We start from the raw sequence: 18,821 nt of genomic DNA, 5'->3' as shown, positions 1-18,821 counted from the left end.
AGCGGGCGGGTCAGGAGAGGTCTGCCACGCCATGTGGTCTCCTCCGGGGCAGGCGGGAATCGAACTCATGCGGAAGCAGCTTTAGCTTCTCAGTGCTGTGCTTTAACCTGCTGCGCCACCAGGGAGGGCCCAGTTTTATGTATTTTTACACACACACAAAAATCTTTTTTTTTATCTTCTTATTAACTTTTTAGCTAAAACTATTTGTATTCTTTAATCATTGCTCCAAGGCTATAAAACCTGACTTCTCAGCTATTTCAAGGTGAAATTGTACAACTGTCTCCCAATGTATAGAAATGTAATAATGCTGTGATAACCCTCCCCTGTCTTTTCCCATGGATGAGGAATTTTTTCCCCCAAAAGATTATCGTACTCTGAGGAGGATTAAGAAGCACTTAGATATTGTTTCTAAAGTACTTTCAGTTATAATGCTCCATTGTTTTGTGAATTTATACTATCTCTAAATAGAGTCATTCAAGTAATCAAACCAGGAGTTAAATTAGGGGAAAAAATGGGGGAACAAAAACACTTTGCATGATAAGGGTTAATGAAAATTTTGTGTAGTGAAATAATGCTTGTGACTTTTCATAATATCCAGAGCCCTTGAAAAAGGAGATGTCCTCAAATTCCTGCAGTAGGAACAGCTCTTAGAGTTCCTTGACTTGGAAATGAGTCTGTAATCTACAAAAGAAAAAGTGGTGGCTACTACTTCATGAAGCTTCTGCTGGCAGCTGGTGCCTGGTTGCCTTCAGAAACCCAGCTGGTGTCAGTGTCCCATTATCCAGGAACCCTGGCTAGCTAGCCTCTTGCCGCTATCCCGGAAATCCTCCTCACCCAGGCCACGCCATCCTGGGAATCTTCACTGGCTAGAACCAGGCAGCCTTCCAGGAGCTGAGATTTCTAGTGGCCATTGATCCCTGCAATGATCTCCAGTGCCTCTCAGAGGCGTCATGTCAGAGTCTCCTCTGCTCTGGGGGACTTGGCCACCCATGCGCACGCATTCTGAGGGCCTCCTGTGCACAGTGCGTGAGCATGGCACTGTCCCCTAAACACACGTGGGAGTCCTGCCTGTGCACTACTTCTCCAGAGACCCCAAAGTGCTCGAAAAGGAAGAGTAGGGCACTGCTGAGAAGACTGGCCAAGGAGGGATTCAAGGCGAATGGTGGCTCCACAACTGAGGCCACTGCTCCTCAGCCTTAGGTCAAGGTCAGGTGTTCTCTGTACCTACTCAGAGGCCTTGGGAAGCCTGGGCGCTCAGCCTTGTAGCTCTCACCACTAAGCCCCGGGGTGAGTAGGAACAACCACCCAGGAGGCCTGAGTTGTTCTTTCCCAGGCTCTTAAGCAGAAACTTGGACATAAAGTTGACAGAAAACAAAAGCTTCTAATAATAACATTTGTGTAAAAATGTGTAATTTTGGAAGTTTGATTTTTCTGGTTCCTTCCTAACTGTTAAGTTTGAAGATGGACAGATTGCATAAAGTGCTCCTTTCCTAAGTGTGAAACTGGGGAATCAATGTTACTTAATTAGACATAAATAGATTTGATCCTAAATTCTGGGTACCCCATTAAGAAATTTTATTTAGAAGATCATCAATAGCAGAAGTAGCATGTTAACATTTTCATATATACAATTGACATAAGTTTGTTGTTTTATTAGTAAGTAAAATTCCAACATTAGATATTTAACACCTTACCTACCACAGAAGTTTTGGAGGGTGACTGATAACATAAAGTAACTCAGAATTGGAATCAATACGTTACCCAGTAACACAAGTTCTTTTCAAAAGTATATTTGACTAGAAATTTTCATCTTGTTTGAACATAAGATGTAGCAGTAAATATTCTCCTAATGTAGGGGATTACTATGGATGCGTAGTTAACTTGGTCTTTGAACTTCCTGATCCGAACCTACTATCTTATCTTGTTTGAATTTAGAAATTTATCTTTACTGAACTGTTAGCCAGATGTTTTCCTAATGTTGTGACTCTGGGAACTTTGAAGTGCAGGCACAACAGTCATGTTATTGCTAGAATTTTTTTTTTTAAGATTTATTTATTTGTGCATACAGAACTGGGGTACAGGCCAGAGGCTCAGGGGCGGCGAGAGGCTTCACCAGAGACAGAGTGGGGAGCAGAACAGGCAGGTCGACGAAGTACACTGCTGAGGGGAGCAGCGGGCGGGTCAGGAGAGGTCTGCCACGCCATGTGGTCACCTCCGGGGCAGGCGGGAATCGAACTCATGCGGAAGGGCTTTAGATTCTCAGTGCTGTGCTTTAACCCGCTGCGCCACCAGGGAGGGCCTAGAATATTTTTTATTGAGTGTATTTAGATAGTCTACCTGCCTGCATTGGTTGATTACAATTGAATTCTACAGTTGAATATTGATATTTTGAAACTATACTGCACCTCATATATAGTCGTGACAATATACCACTTAATTTACTAAAATTTCATGCAAGTTGGTAATGAGCAATAACATACAGTAGAAAGATGTTTTTGGAATTACCCTCAATTAAAAACAAATGTTAGCTCCAGTTTCAGAAACACTTAGCCCAGTGTCCCAGCATCTTCTTTAAATATAAAGTAATTATTGTTGGTGTTCTCTTGATTCCATTTGGAGAAAATGGAATGTCTAGATCTTTAGTCCAATTTGAATTTCTGTGTGTGGATTTGATTAAGAATCTAGTCTCTTTTCCTAAATGTGGCTGTTCATATTTCCCAATACCGTTTGTTGAAGGAGCTTTTCTTTCTCCATCTTCTGTCTATAGCTCCTTTGTCGTAGATTAACTTTCTATATTTGGGTGTTTTCGCTGGGGTTTCTGTTTAACTCCATGGGATTGAGTTTCCAAAACTATAAAACACTTTGAAACACAGTGGGCACACTATGGAAGATCTATTACACAGATTTATGTAGGGTCTCAAACCTGATAACAATAGAAATGAAAGCAAAAATAAACAAGTGGGACTGTCAAATTAAAAAAAATTTGTACCTCAAAAGAAATCATTATAAAATCAAAGAAGCAGCCTAAAGAAAGGGAAAATACATATATATTTGCAAATCATAAGCTGACAGAGGGTTAAACTCCAAAATATACAAAGTTCTTATACAATTGAACAACAACAGAGACAGAAAACCAAATCAAAAAAATGAGGAAAGGCCTACAATACTTTTACAATGACATTGAGATGGCCTCCAGACATGAAAAGTTGTTCATCATTTATAGGGAAATGCAAATCAAAACTACAGTAAGATACCACCTCACCCCTCTGACAATGGCCCTTTCAAAAGCAATGTAATCAACAAATGTTGGTAAGGATGTGGTCAAAAAGGAACTCTTATCCACTGTTAGTGGGAATGTAAGTTGATATAGCCTCTTTGGAAAAGTATGGAGATTTACAAGAAAATAGAAATGGAACTTCCATATGATCAACAATATCAGATATTTACCCTAAAAATATGAAGACTCAGATATCAAAAGACACGTATGTACATAGCAGCACTGTCCACATGCCAAGTCATGGAACCAAACTAAGTTGCCCTCAACAGACAAAGTGTGTAATATATACTCAAGGGAATACAAAACAGCAGTGAATAAAATATGAAAATAGTAGCTTTTGGGACAAAAATGGACAAATCTCAAAGTGATTATGTGACATGAAAGAATCAGAAAGTGAAAGATACGGATCACTACATCTGTGGAATATTGATCTAAACACCCTAAGAACATACACAGGCAATAATACAGTAGGAATAAATCTCAAACTTGGTGAAGGAATGTAATAATTACCAGAGGGAACAGGGAGGAAAAAGGAAGAAGGTGCTGAGGGGTATTGGCAAGAGTGGTTTGGTGACAGGTGAGTGGAACAGTGGACATAGAGAAGAGCAAAACTGTAACTCCAAATTTAATAAACTAAAAAGGAATGTGAATCAGTAGATGGGTAAATGAAAATTTGCCACCTCTTTGTGTGTGTGTGTGTGTTTTCTGTCTTGGTAGTAGTATCTAATAGTGAAGTAGGTTTTTTTCAAAAGCAACAGCTACATCTCAAGTTCATCTTACTATTGTTCCAAACTTTAACCTTAGTACTGGACAAATAGATGCATTTTGTTTTGGAATGCATTAGGATTGTAAGATACTTAACTCCATTCATTCTGTCACTTTTAGACAAATTAATCTTTTACCACAGTTGGTCTAGTTAAAGTGATTTCTTTATTTTCATAACTAAATCATGACTCAATGAAACAGTCCATGTTAATACCCTTCTTTAACACTGCAATTAGAGACTACTGGACAGATAATGTGTCTTTATGTTTAATGTTGAATTTCAAGAGACAGTTATCAACCAGGTAAGTTGACACTAAGTGACAGCTTGCAAATTTGGTTGTAAAATTTCAGGATACAGTCTAAACTCTGCCAAAAAATGTTCATGAATATTAAGTGAAAAAATTCTGAACACTTAATTCTTTTCTTTTTCTACATTTTGTAAAGATTTTTTAAGTTTATAATTTTCTTAATTTGGAAGGATGTGTAGGAGTTTAAGGTGAGCATAATGTCAAGGAATAATAGCTTAAAAATTCTTCAATACAAAGAACAGATAATATTGCATGAAAATATTTTAGAATCTTATGCTAAAGGATCTTCCAAATTATTAGCACTAATGTTCAGAATTTGTGGAATTAACTTTTGTGAGCATGTTTTATTTTGTATTACAGATTAGTTTTGAAATGAAAATAAATAACTTTGAAAACTATCTTGAAATTATTTTAATATTTTGTAGTGAAATAAAGCATTTTTATATGTATATTCACTACCTACCATCTTTTTGAGGTTTACTTTGTTTGATATTAATGCTGTTATTCCAGTCTTGCTTTGCATAAGCTGTCTTTTTCTGTCAATTTATTTCAATTCTATATTTATATCTTCATATTTAAAGTATGGTGCTTACAAACATGTTTTTAGACTTTAAAAAAATTCATTCTCTCAGTTTCTTGTCTTTTAATAGTAGTGTTCAGTCCATTTACGTGTAATGCAGTTGTTTAGATTTAGGCCTACTCTTTTGTGTTTTTGTTTTTTCTATTTCTTGCTTCTCTATTCCTTGGCTTTTGTATATTTTTAGAATTCCTTTTTTTTTTAATCCACTTACTGGCTTTTTAGCTAAATTATTTGTATTCTTAAATCATTGCTCCAGTAATTATAAAACCTTGATTTCTTATCTACTTCAAGGTAAAATTGTACAACTTCCTTCCAATATAGAAGTAGAATAATGCAATATAACTAACCCTCCCTTACCTTCTCTGCTATAATTTAGTATGTATTACATCTGTTGTTGTAATTACATTATAAACCCCACAACAGTGTTACAATTTTACTTTGACTTACAATATTAAAGGGATCAAAAGGGAAAGAAAAATTTTATACTTTATAGTGCTTTTCATTCCTGAGATTCAAGTGTCTACTTGGTATTACTTCTTTTCAGCTTGAAAGATTTCTTGTATTTTGGGTCTGTTGTTTACAATTTTGCATTCTTATTAAAGGGTATTTTTGTTGAGTGTGGGGTTCTTGGTGGACAGATATAGAAACTCTGGGTCCTTTATAGTTCCCATTATGAGTGTTGTTTTGCAGTTCATTTTGCTGAACTCAATTGTATAAACTCTTTCCTCAGGTGAGCAGCAGCTAAAAATCTCTGTTATGTTCTTTTTGTCTTAGTAGACTATTAGGAGTCTGCCCTGTGTATACATACTTTAGGGGTCAGCCAGAGACTTGGGCAGAATTTAGAGTTCCTTCTTTGCAATGCTTTCCTTCCTGGGAAGTAAGTGTACAGTAAGAAATAAATCCATATATATATATGATTAGTTGACTTGCAACAAAGTATGTATAAAGGCAATTTCGTGGGGATAAAACCTTTCAACAGGTGGCTCTTGAACAATCAGGTATCTTTATACCAAAAAAAAAAAAAGAAGAAAAAGAAAACCACAAAACAGCTTTGATTCCTGTATCACAGTATATGTAAAAATTAACTCAAAATGTATCACAGACTTAAATTTAAAACATGAAATTATGAGATGTCTAGAAGAAAATTTAGGAGATGATCTTTGTCACTTTGGCTTAGTCAAAAGATTCCTTAGCTACAACACTACAGACATAATCCATGAAAGAAAAAGAAAACATCTGCTCTCTACAGAACACTTTAAAAATGCCATGGATTAGGTGAAATATTTGCAAATCACACATTGATTAGGGACTTTTCTCTAGGATGTATGAAAAGCTCTTAAAACAGTATTTAAAAACCACCCAATTTAAAAAATGAACAAACAGTTCAATCAGTAATTAACCAAAGATACACAGATGGCAAATGAGTACATTAAAAGATGCTCGACACCATTAGGAAAATACTAATTAAACCCATGAGATACCTTTAAAATAACTAAAATTTTAAAAGGTTGATGATAATTAAATATTTGCAAGGATGTAGAACAAATGCAATTGTCATTCATTGCTTGGACAAATGCAAAATGGCACAACCATATTGGAAAATAACTTGTGAGTTATAGTTGCCATATGATCTAGCCATCTCACTCCTAGGTATTCACCTAAGAGAAATGAAAACGTGTCTTTTTATTCGCATACAAGAATGTCCAGTACTTCTTTATTTAAAATAATCAAAACTAGAAGTCTAATACACATCGCCAGGTGAATGGATAGACAAGCTGGTATAGAATGCCCCTAGGCAGGCAACTTTATCAGCACTTGTGTCATTGTATAAGATGGGCCACCATCCTTCTAGTCTTTGGTAACATTTCTTACATGTTACTTAGCCACTGAGCCAGTACATAATTAGGGTTAGTGTTGTGTCTTTGCTATGTCTTAATGATTTCTATGTAGGTCGAAACGGGCCAGATTTGCTGTGATAACAGCCCCAAATCTTGGTGGTTTAAAATGAAGTTTTGTTTTTTTCATGAACTTTATGTCCATTGTTGTTTAGCTGAGAGTTCTGTTCCCCATTTATGACTCTGAAACTGTGGCTCATAAAGGGGTCAATGTCTGAAACATCACTAGTTACTATAACTGTTGATTCAATGTGAAGTTGTTACGCAAAAGTCTACATTTTCAAACCAGACTACTTTTAAATTTTCATTTATATTAGTTAACTTTTAATTTCATTTGAGGATGCATTAAGATTTTAAAATAATGTCACCAGTGGCCCTCCCTGGTGGCGCAGCGGGTTAAAGCACAGTACTGAGAATCTGAAGCCACTTCCGCATGAGTTCGATTCCCGCCTGCCGCCTGCCCCGGAGGAGACCACGTGGCGAGCCAGACCTCTCCTGACCCGCCCGCTGCTCCCCTCAGCAGTGTACTTCGTAGATCTGCCTGTTCTGCTCCCCACTCTGTCTCTGGTGAAGCCTCTCACCGCCCCTGAGCCTCTGGCCTGTACCCCAGTTCTGTATGCACAAATAAATAAATAAATCTTAAAAAAAAAAAAAAATAATGTCACCAGTAACTAAAGTGTCTTTAATCAGTGGAATAAAAATTATGTAAAATGTTACATTTTTATTCACCTAGTAAAGTGCTGTTTAGATGGGCAGTGTGCTGTTCCTGTGGGCTAGATGGGAGATCGGAGGTAGAGGTGGGGAGGGTGTGTGGGCTCCTGCCGCACAGCATGAGATGGACCTGGAGCCTAGGGCCCCACTTCACTGCTCTGATATGAACTGGGAAAAAATAAATGCACCATCTAGTTACCTTTTTTTTTTTAAACAGTCTCTTCAACAGGCCACATTTCAGAGGTGTCTTGTACCTCCTGTTGCAAGTGGCTGGAACAAAATGGATCACACAGGGACGCTGGACACTGAAGATGAGTTGGGACCTTTAGCCCATCTTGCTCCAAGCCCTCAAAGTGAAGCCGTTGCCCATGAATTCCAAGAACTCTCCCTGCAGTCCAGTCAGCACTTACCCCCTCTGACCGAAAGGAAGAATGGTGAGTCCTGATTCAGCATGTGTGGTGGGAACTCTGGTTAAGCTACTTCGCTCCTATGACCTCAGTTCCTCTAGGGTAGTAATTTTCTGTCAGTTACATCCAGCAGTCTGCCTTGGAGGAGAGAATTCTATTGAGGCCCTGGCTAGTTTTGAGTGGTAATAGGCAGAATTTCACTTCCTATCCAATTCTTTCATTATTTTCTCAGTAATATATTTGATGACAACATTGACTCTGGAAATAAGCTGTAGATTTAACCATTTTAGAACTTGCAGAATGGCATTGGCAAGTAGCCTCCTCTCTTGATTCCAGGGTAAATAAGCTGTGTTTTTGACTACATTTCCCCCTCTCCACTGTGTTATGGCTCATCTTAAAGATCACTAAGAAAGCAAGAACTTCTTAATTGAGTATAAGATAAGACTTTGTCCTCAATCTTTGGTTGGCTTATCCATGTATACATAATGAGTACCTTCCATTCATTTGCTGACTTTTGGGGAAATTTTCATTGAGCACAAAGACATTCGAGAATCTGCAGAGACACAATCCTGTCGGTTTTTGACATAAGGAATAGAGATAGATGATACACGCTTATTCTTTAATGCTTAACACACCAAACTGGCAAATACAAAGTCATAATTCACAAACACAGTAAGCATTCACTTTTGAAGGCAAACTTAAGAATTTCACTGCATTTACTTGCTGTGTTCTCCACATTTCTGATGAGTTTTACATTTACACACACACACACACATACACACACACTTAATTTTCAGTTTTTAAAGTGAGAAGAAATAAAACTGTTTTCTTCCAGAGCACTCCTGTGTTCCTGGTTACCGTGTTTCCTAGTCCTTTCTATTATTGGTCTAAATGAACAGAACATATGCTGCTATTCTTAGCTCTCTAGTACATGTCTTTGAAGTTAACTTGTTCTCCCTTCAAATTAGGTATGATACTTGTCACTGATACTTGTTAGGCACAACCCTTGTTTAGTTTGACTGGTATAAAGCCACATTTCAGTAAGGTCCCATCAAGGCCTTCAGAGGCTGTGATTGACCAGTAATGACTTTAGAACTTTCCTTCAGTGGGAGCCCAGCTTTATGTTAGTAGCTGAGAGAGGTAAGCACATTTGCTGAAACATAACTATGTCTGATCAGATTGACACTGCATTTGGACCAGTATCCTGTTCAGATTACTACTGTCAAAATAGCTGTACTTGTATAAAATTCCATTAACATATAGTTACTCAAGAAAATAGTCATATGTAGCAGAGAAGTATGTGGAGAAAGTTTATACTTTGTGGTGATTTACTTGATATAACTCACCATATTCTTTTGCAAGAATGTTCTCTTGAATATGTATGTCTGAATATAAGGTAAGTCCAAAAATAAGGTAGTATTCCCTTGTAAAGCTTTAGGAAGGTAGATGAAATGATAAAAAATTTAACTTACTGATTTAAGTAAATTTACTTGTGCTTAAGTAACATCACATTTTATGAAGCATACCATGTATCCAAGAACTGCTGTTCATGCTCTCCTTTCATAAAACTGTCTTGCTCAAACCCTATCTACAAGTCTGGGTGGTGTTTTTATCAGTTGAATCATTTACATGATCTGTCTAGCTCTAAAACCCAGGCTCCAGCTTCATTTCTGGCTCTTGTTTGAGTTGCAGCAGTTTTTGAATACATGTATCATCTGACACTGGAGATTATATGTCTAAACCACAATTATTGTAAAACTGGGGCTTGTCTTTTACTTGTATAGTCACATCTCTTTACAGTCAACTGATATTTATGATCGACTGTATCATTTTTGGAAATCGTAGTTCCTGTTTAAGAATTGAACCATATTTTGTTTTGAGAAGGTAATGTAGTCACAAGGCTTAAAACATAGAGCATATAAATGGGTACGTGGTGAAAAGCAGGTTAGCTCCCCAGTCTACCCAATTACTTACCCAGAATTAAGGACTCTGACTGGTGTCCTTGCAGACTACTAATGGACTACTTTTTAAAAGTGGTTAGTTACAGAGTCTTTCTTTGTAACAGCATCCAATAAAATTTGAGGTTATTCCAGGAAATAGTTAATGTGTTCCTTGTTTCCACCCCCCTTCTTTTCTGATTCTCTTAAGATACTTCAATAAACATCCTGAAAGTAGCTTTTATTGACATTGTTTTCCCCACCAACTTTTTTGTTCAGTAGTAAGTAGTAAGTATCTCATGATACAAGATAATGTAAGAACTCAAATGAGACAATAAGTGACTTCAGGAACTTACATGTTTACCTTATATTCAGGCATACGCTATAATTTCAGGCTTATACATTAGCTTAATTTACATATGCATTCCAAATCATAAAAGGAATCCTCATATAGCTATCTTAAGTCTAGGTTTTTGGTAGTTCTGTTAAATAGTCCTATTAAATAGTATGTCAATGGAAGAACCATAACTTACCTAAGTGATTGTTTTCATGCTTCTTATTTTTCTTAGATCTTCTTGAGGCCATGTTTAAATCATACCATGTACAAAATGTAGACATTAGCCTCACTGTCATGTAATACAAAGTACTGCTTAGATTTTATACAATAATGAAGTTTAAATATTTTCTTGATGATTATGTTTTATTGTTAACCCACATTTTTTTTGAATTCCACTTGTCGGAATAATTTTTTTTTCCTGTTGGGGAAATAGTGATATTTTAGTTTGAAGTTAAAGTGTAAAAAAGGCTGGTGTCACCCAGTTGTTTATAGATAAATTTATAAGGAAAATGAAACTGACACTTAGAACTGATATTCCAGGATCTTCCATAACTTTTATTAATAGTTATGTTGACTGTGGTAGTGCAGCTGTAAAATATTCCCACTGCTTGAGTAAATATGAAAGACGTTATAGTAAACAAAAAATTGACAAATACAGTCAAAATAACCCTATCGTTACTGGTACCTCAGAAGTAAAGCCACCATTTAGGCACCTAACAAGAAAATCCTTTATAAAATAAATATACAGAAACAAAAATAATGTACAGTTAATAAAATAGCATTGGCAGGGAGATCGCTTTTTTTTTTGACATCTTGTACACACAATAGACCCACTTTATGTTTTGATATTAACATTCCTTCAGATGATTGACACTGGGATTAAAAGGAAAATCAGTCAAAAGAACAGTTCTTTTACTTAAGTAAGAAAAGTTCAGGTGCTCTAAGTTTAATATAATCTTATGGAAACAACATACGTGGAAGAGCTACTGCTCTTTACCTGTGCCTGCACATGGCTAAAACAAGGCGGAGAGGAGCTTTCCTTGAGGCCATCTGCAAGACCGAGAGGATGCTGGTTGGTGAGTTCAGGTCTTTAAGTCATTGCCAGTAAGCAGAAGAGTTGACATAGACTCCCAGTTTATAAACCAGTTTTTTGCTTTAATGCTTCTTGGTGTGTCTTAGAGTCTAGATGTTTTTGAGACGAGGCCCTACCATGTTAATGTGGTCACAGGTGTACCGCAGGCCCGCTGTCAGGAAGTCGGGTGGGCGGAAAATGAGAGGCAGACCGTCTGGCTCTTCTGCATTGCTGAGAATGCCGTGTTTTAGGCCTCAGTAAAGAGGACTCACATGTTATTGTAAACTGAGATTTTATTTGTTACTGCAGTTAGGGTTTTGAAGTTATAGTCCCACCTTGAAATTTTTTCCTTAAGATTTTCCATCCATTATATTTAGCACACAGAACAGTGTTAAACTATCTTTTGTTCTGCTCCTGAATGATCACTGACTAGAGAAAGAGAATAATTTATCCAAAAATTTGTTACATGCCAGGTGACTCTGCTGGATTTATTGTAGATGCACTAGTATATTTGAAAGCTGTCAGAGGAGCGTGACCTCGCCTTGGACTGTAGCCACAGTTGGTCTTTTCTGTGGGTTTTACTTTGAGAATATCTCCCACTCCCCTTCAGCCTGTCACAGGCTGTCAGCCCAGGACTGGGAGATACAGCCCAGGACTGGGAGAACATCATAGACATGTGTCTTGAATGAAGCACAATTCCTTCAAATGTACAGGAGCCATGTGGCCTAGTGAAAACTAGGTGAGGTGGAAGAGGGGACAGTTTCTGGGTTTCTTTGGAGCACATTGCCATATATAAAATTCTTCTACTTTCATAATTGGGAAAGGAATAAATCGATGCTAAATAATCAAGACATGGAACTCTGTGGGTTCTTTTCCTTTTTATAACTAATGAAATCAGAATGAATAAGTTTCTATAAAGTGATCTTGTCATTGACTTTACTGTTTTAAAATATTTAGGATCTTGAATATTTTAAAATAATTTTCAAAGGTATTTAATAAGCATTGTGACACATTTTGCTGACTTTTTTTTCCTGCTTTCAGGAGTTAACTTAGTACTTAGACTGAGAAGATAAATTATTATTCTTGAATATAATCTTCCTTAGTTTCTGAATTTTCTTTAATTCAACTTTAGCACTTAATGCTAAACCCAATTATAAAGTTTAAAGCCAGCTTTGAACCTCCTGACAGCTGCAAATGAAATTCTTGATTATACTCTTTGTTTGTGACAAACTCTTGAACCTTCACGTTGAAAAAGCAGCTAAGTAGCTTAAGGGTGAGGTACTCCTGCTCACAGTGGTCTTTATAACAAGTCCCCTACTGAATAGCATGTTTTGTTTCACAGTGTAAATAAGCACCTGTAACCCTGTCCACCTTCTTTTTTTCTCCTCTGGATTGGGTTTCTTATTTAAATAGTTTGGCTGTCACTAAGGATTTAATTTGCTTTGGCGCATTGCTTAACACACCAGGAGACGTGTGGAGGGAAGGCACTGGCATTCACACGCAGCCTCGCTCTGTGCCTGGCAGGGTCACCGTGCATACCTAAGCATGCTTTAGTTATGCTATGGGGTGTTTGGAGCCTCCAGGCCCTTATGGCCTGGTTATGGCATCCCTGAGGTTTTATTTTGCCTTATTTTTCCAGACTTTAAATTGTACCCTCTTACAGAAGTGTCAACAATTAAAGTTGATTAGGAGTAATATTTGGAATATAATAGTAATTAGCAACTTAGCCAACATTAACATAGTGAGCTACATTATCATAAACTTACAAAGATGTTCAACAAAATATTCAAGATTTTTCTAGCATTACTAGCGTGTTCAAAGTATATTATTTCTTATGGAGATTATTCAAGATAATTTTCATGAAAATAGCATCCACCATATAACTTGTATTGGGGACTAAGCCTGTGAATAAAATGAAACTCGCCTTTTAACAGTTTTCTTCTGTCCTTAAAATAATTTTAAAAGATAACACATAATATGATTTATTAATAAATGTAATTGCGAAGCTGTAATTGATTAGCTATTTATACAACTTGAAATTGAATGGTTAGTTTATAATCAGACCCTCTGCTGAGCCAAGACACTTAGTTAAATTAGGTCCAAGCTTTTACTTCTCTCTGCCACCTTACCCTAACAGGAGGATGCTAAAAGGGGGTTGGGGGGATGGGAAAGAAAAATACTTGCTTTGTTTCATAACTCTAAAAGAGCCTGATAAGTATAGGGAGTATATAAGGGGGAAAAAATGTGTTGCATGGTTATTTTCCTCCTTTTGTTATTTTATTTCAAGACATCAGTTAGAAAGTACAATGTGACAGAAAGCAAAAAGACATTGGGATAACATGCATTGGAATTTTCTCTTTGGTTTGTAGTTCATTAGCAAGTAATCATACCCAATGTTCTTCTAACTCCTTTCAATTAACCCACACTGTTGGCTCTCCTGCCCTCACCTGCTGCCCTCACTATTATTAACAGGAAGTGTAGTCTTTTGGGAGTCAGGACTCCAGTCTCCTCTGCTGACTCAGTCTGTGAGCATGGGTAAGTTCTGGAAGCTCTCTGTGTCTCGGTGCGCCATTGTAGTATCCGTATGGTAGCTTTCCGCCCGTGTGTCTTTCTCTGGCTGCCCTTCCTCATTACATCATGTGTTCTTAAACCTCATTATCACTTTTGCCTTGTGCTATTCATTTGGCAGCAGAAAACAGGGTGAATGGAAGATGACTTCCATCCCAGTTAAACCATAGAATTTTTATAGATATGAAGTGATACATTGCTGTCTAGTAAGTCCTCACAAATGCATCACTAAACATACATGCCAGCTCGCTCAGCCAGTCACTCTCCTTCCATGTTTAAAAGGAAGGAGACATTTACTCAGTTTGTTATTCTCAAAAGTAATGTATCTAATTTATAATACACAGTATTTTCCTATTTAATGGTTTCGAGAGTTGGCAGGTATGTGTTAACATTTTTACAATAACCTCAGACTATTAGCTAAAAGACATTATTTTAGCTTTTCTTAAAGCCCTAATTATCCATGTTCTTTCTTGATCTTTTCTGTTGTTTTTTTTTTTTTCCATAACAAAATGTTACTAGTGGTTGTCTTATTTCACCAATATGACTTCTTTCTTTAATAAAGTTATAACAACAGAAGCAGATAGTCAGGTTCATAGCCTCTGGTTATAACCTTTGGTTCTTGCAGACTAAATTTGAAGACTTGTAAGTGTTAGAATTGTCAGTGTTGTCTATGGATTTAAGATTTGTAACTACAAAACAGACCCTCACTGGCAGAAGCCAGACATAGCTGTTAAACAAGAGCGTGTCACGGAGACTCCCTGAACCAGTGTGTGTCGTAAAGAAGGGTCTTTCGTGGGGGTATATGGTGACCCTATCGGCACACCTCACTCTCTCAAATATTTTTTAAGCAATATTTAAGCATGAAATTGGAGAATTTTTTTTTTTTTTTTGCTAGAAACAGTTATTGATCACTGTGTCTTTTACCTAAGTAATTCTTCAGTTTTAAACATGGAGTACAATGTTGACAGTTCAGGATGTAACTATTCTCATAAAATTGCTGGGCATTGAGATCTTTGAAAGTAATTCCCCACTGAAATACAAAAAGTTAATTTAGATGTGTCAAGTGAGAGCACACAAAGCCTGGATCTCTTATCCTTAAATTCGAATCCTGGTGGGTGGATCTCAGAGGTTACTGGGTAGAGTCAATGAATTAAAGCTGTGGTAGTTACCCAGCATTGAATGTTTGATGGAGAAATGCCACCCTGGAAGCGTGTACACAGCATTGGCGCACGGCTCTGTAGTCTGCGTCTCAATCCTGCTACACTGTTCCCAACTGTGTGTACTTAGACCAATTAGGTATCTTTTCTCCAGTTTCCTTTTCTGCACAATGCGGGATGACACAGGTATGTTTCAGAGGGTCTCTGTGCGGGTTAAGTGAGTCCATCTAGGTCAGGCTCTTGGAACACTGGCGGCACATAGTCAGCATTTCATAACTACTATCTCTCTATACATTTTGAGAATGCAGTATTTCAGTTCAGACGAGGGGATATGTGGTGTCCACTATGGTATTTCATAACTTAGCGTTGATTCTAGTAGTTTCAGTAATGTTTGCCCCCATTTTCCACAAGTATTTCTTTTTAAAGATGTCAAAGTGACTTGCAGTTTTCAATGTCTCCCATGCACCTTCCCAGCATTTGAAGAACAGCTTATCTGACGAAAGCTGAGAGGGCAAAAGCGGTAGGCACTGATTTCCCATGGAGTCGTCTCTCTCATTGGAACTGCCAGTTCCCACAATCCCAGCATTCCCTGGGCATCCGTCAGTGTCTACAAGGAATGATTTTCAAATATTAAAGCATGTGAAAAGACAAACATGCCAAAACTCAGTGCTCTCTAGGGACTGTGGCCTCCGAAACAGACTCCATTCTGACATTTTCACAGGCTGCCTGAAGGAATTCCAGCAGGGTCATTCCATTTGGTAAACTCCTAAACAAACCCTCTGTCATCGAGGACTGATTTATAGATTTTTCTCCTCATGTACTTGTTCTGGAGCAATTAAGATAGCAGATGTGGTTACTAGACTCTTTAAGGCATTTGACGTATATGGTAAGTATTATACAGAAGAAAGACTTTTGGCATTTTGAAGTCATAAAACAGTTATTTGTCATGTTTGAAGAGATTTCTAGTTCTGAGCTGTCTTTTGAATTCTTTTTGATTCCAGGAAATCTATGTCGTAATCACATTTCTGAATTAAAGCTTTTTCATTAGTAACTTTTATTTGACAAAGAAATGCAGTCAACTGAGGAATGATCTTTTACAAATATGTCTGTGTATGATGACATAGTTGACAATGACCTTTTGGAATATGTGCGAACAAGCCACTGGCATTCTATGGAATCATGGTGTGATGGCAGCTGTGTAGATTATGATTTTGGGTGAGAGTCTTAAGTGTTTCTTTTAATGTGGATTTTCTTAAAATATTTTATTATGTCTTCTTATACATTTTTTAAAAAAGATCCAGTGCTAAAAATAAATGAGAAGGGCAGAACCCAGGAGGTTTGGAGCCTGGACAACTGAAGGAAATGAGTAATTAAGATTTATTTGGTTTATAGTTGGACTTAAATGCTGCAGGCACGTGATTGTCCCAGTCTTGAAGTCTGTAAGGGACGTGTATGAAATTCTAGGGTGAATAGCATTCCACATCTGGGGGGCCAGGTTTGTAGGGGCTGTGTGTGGTTCATTTCCTCCTTTGCACTTTTTCTTTTCCACTGAGTTAACCCTTGGGATGAATGTACAAAGTTTAAGCTATTAAATAAAAAAGTCCTAAACAATAAAAAATTCTTAAGATTTGACATACAATTCTGTTGTAGGACTATATTTTGTTTTGAATAAACTTGAAAATGGGACACAGGAAGCAAATTGATGTGTGATCTCAACCAAGCCTCTTGAAATTAGTAATAAAAACACCTCATGTTACCAGTCTACTAATTGGTCATAAATAGTTACTGAATGTACCCTTAACTAAAGTATTAAAAACATGTAGAGTGAAAAAATACATGTTTATGTTACTGTTATTCTCAAGCCAGGAATGAAAAAGTGACACATAACTAGACTTGTTCTTAACATGAGAGTGTCTTTTCTAATATATTTTCCTAAAATAGAATTTTCTGTTTCTGATAGTCTCTTCATACTTCAGTGAAATGGAATTGGTTAAATAATAACTAGCTGATAAACTACTGATATCTATGAATGCATAACTGTGTGATTGTGTATTTGTACATAAAAGTAGAGTAGATATTGACTTGTTGAATGCTTTCTGAGCCCTCAGCAGAAACAAAATGCTTATACCTTCAAAAAGTTAAGATATATCTTGAATACCCCAAATTAAAAAAAAAAAAATCGGTGGAATTTTTTTCCAAGAAAAAAAGTATTAAACCTTTTATCAACCAGGTCAAATTAGAACTGAAAGAAGAAGAAATTTAGAGATCCAAGAACTTAAACCTAAGCTATGAATTTTAAGGGACAGATTTTTAAAAGTGCTTTTTCCCCTCCCTTCACGAACTACATGCATGAATATATGTATGCATTCTTTTTTTTTTTGTATGTATTCTTAAGTGACAATGAATGTTTTGTATACTCCTGAGGGTACAGTATTACATAACTGTCAGTTAGATCCCATTGGTTTATATATAAGGTTCCCCGCGTCTTTTGTATCCTCACTGGCTTTCTTTCACTCTTTCTATTACTCAGAGGGGTGTGTTGAAAACCCAACTGCTACTGTGACTTTATTTCACCATTCAGTATTTTTTGCATCTTGTACTTGGAGGCTCTGTTATATCTTGATGAATTTATTCCTTTGCATCATGCAGTGTCCCTCCATCCATGGGAGAGAACATGTCTCTTAAAATCTACTTGCCTCTGTTTCTTGTGTTAGCAGGGTATGAGCTATCTTTTCCTGTGCTTTTGCCTTTAACTTACCTGTCAGAGCTATAGAGCTAGGTCTTTTTCTTAATCTACTCATCGGATGATCAGTCTTTCAGTTGCAGTAATTGCATCGTTTATATTTAAGGTAGTTGGTGATACATCTGGTGTATTGTCTGCTGCTGTGTGACAGGTTACTTCACAGACACATTTGTCATTCACATTTGTGTGGGTCAGAATTTCAGCAACAGTTTAGCTGGATGCCTCTACCTGAAGGTTCTCATGTGCCTTCAGTTGGGGGTCAGCCCAAGCTGGGGTTTCATCTGAAGGTTCAGCAAGGGAAGGATCTGCTTCTAACCTTACTTACATTGTTCTTGACAAGATTCACTTCCTTGAGGGTTGTGGGACTGAGGGCCTTGCTGGTCGTTGACTGGACGCCACCCTTAGCCCCTTCCGTGCGGGCTTCTCTGACATGACAGCTTCCTTTATCGAAGCCAGTGAAGGGAAATCTGCCAGTAAGACAAACGTGGTCGTTTGCTGCAGCATTTCCTACATTATGCTGCTGACTGGAAGAGCAGTGCTCTGGAGCAAGGACTGAACAAGGCCAGAAGGCAGGGCCACTAGAGCTGCATTAGCCACCACCAGGACTACGTGTCAGCCTGTCTTCGCTGTTATTTTATGTTTGTCCAATCATTTCCACTCCTTTATTCCTCTTTTTGTACGTATATTTTAATTCTTTTTTTGATAATTCATTGTTAATTTGCAATGTCTTATCAGCTGTAGCTCCTCTTCTTGTGTTTGCTGACCTTTTTAATGCAGACCTAATGTGCTACTTGACCCTATCAATTAAAATGTTTACTTTAGATTTTGTACTTTTATCTCTAGAAATTTGTTTTTGTTTTACAGTCTGCTTCTCTTGTCATTGTATTTACATTTACCTTAAAGTACTTGCGCATATTTGTAATAGCTGTTAATAGTTCCATTTTTTTCCTGTCATATCTGGGTCAGTTTCTATTAATGAACTTTTCTCCTTTTTAGGACTCACATTTTACTGCTTCTTGGCCAGGTAGCCTAGCATTTTTTTAATTGACTATAACACTGTAAAT

The 18,821-nt window shown here is 37.1% G+C and overlaps 1 protein-coding gene across 3 annotated transcripts in view; it reads left to right on the top strand.

The window, feature by feature from the left end:
* Positions 1-18,821, top strand: part of MKL2 (MKL/myocardin-like 2) — a 143,439-nt gene that overhangs the window by 39,810 nt on the left and 84,808 nt on the right. For all 3 annotated transcript variants that reach the window (XM_012731934.1, XM_012731932.1, XM_012731935.1), the window contains exon 2: positions 7,754-7,970. In XM_012731934.1, coding sequence (XP_012587388.1) covers positions 7,817-7,970 — 154 coding nt within the window. In that variant the 5' untranslated portion in view covers positions 7,754-7,816. The remainder of the gene's footprint in view (positions 1-7,753; positions 7,971-18,821) is intronic.

This window comes from Condylura cristata, unplaced genomic scaffold (genome assembly GCF_000260355.1).
Source record: "Condylura cristata isolate star-nosed mole 26May11 unplaced genomic scaffold, ConCri1.0 scaffold00032, whole genome shotgun sequence".
In the NCBI taxonomy this organism is placed as follows: Eukaryota; Metazoa; Chordata; class Mammalia; order Eulipotyphla; family Talpidae; genus Condylura; species Condylura cristata.
This window is presented reverse-complemented; position numbering and strand designations above follow the sequence as displayed.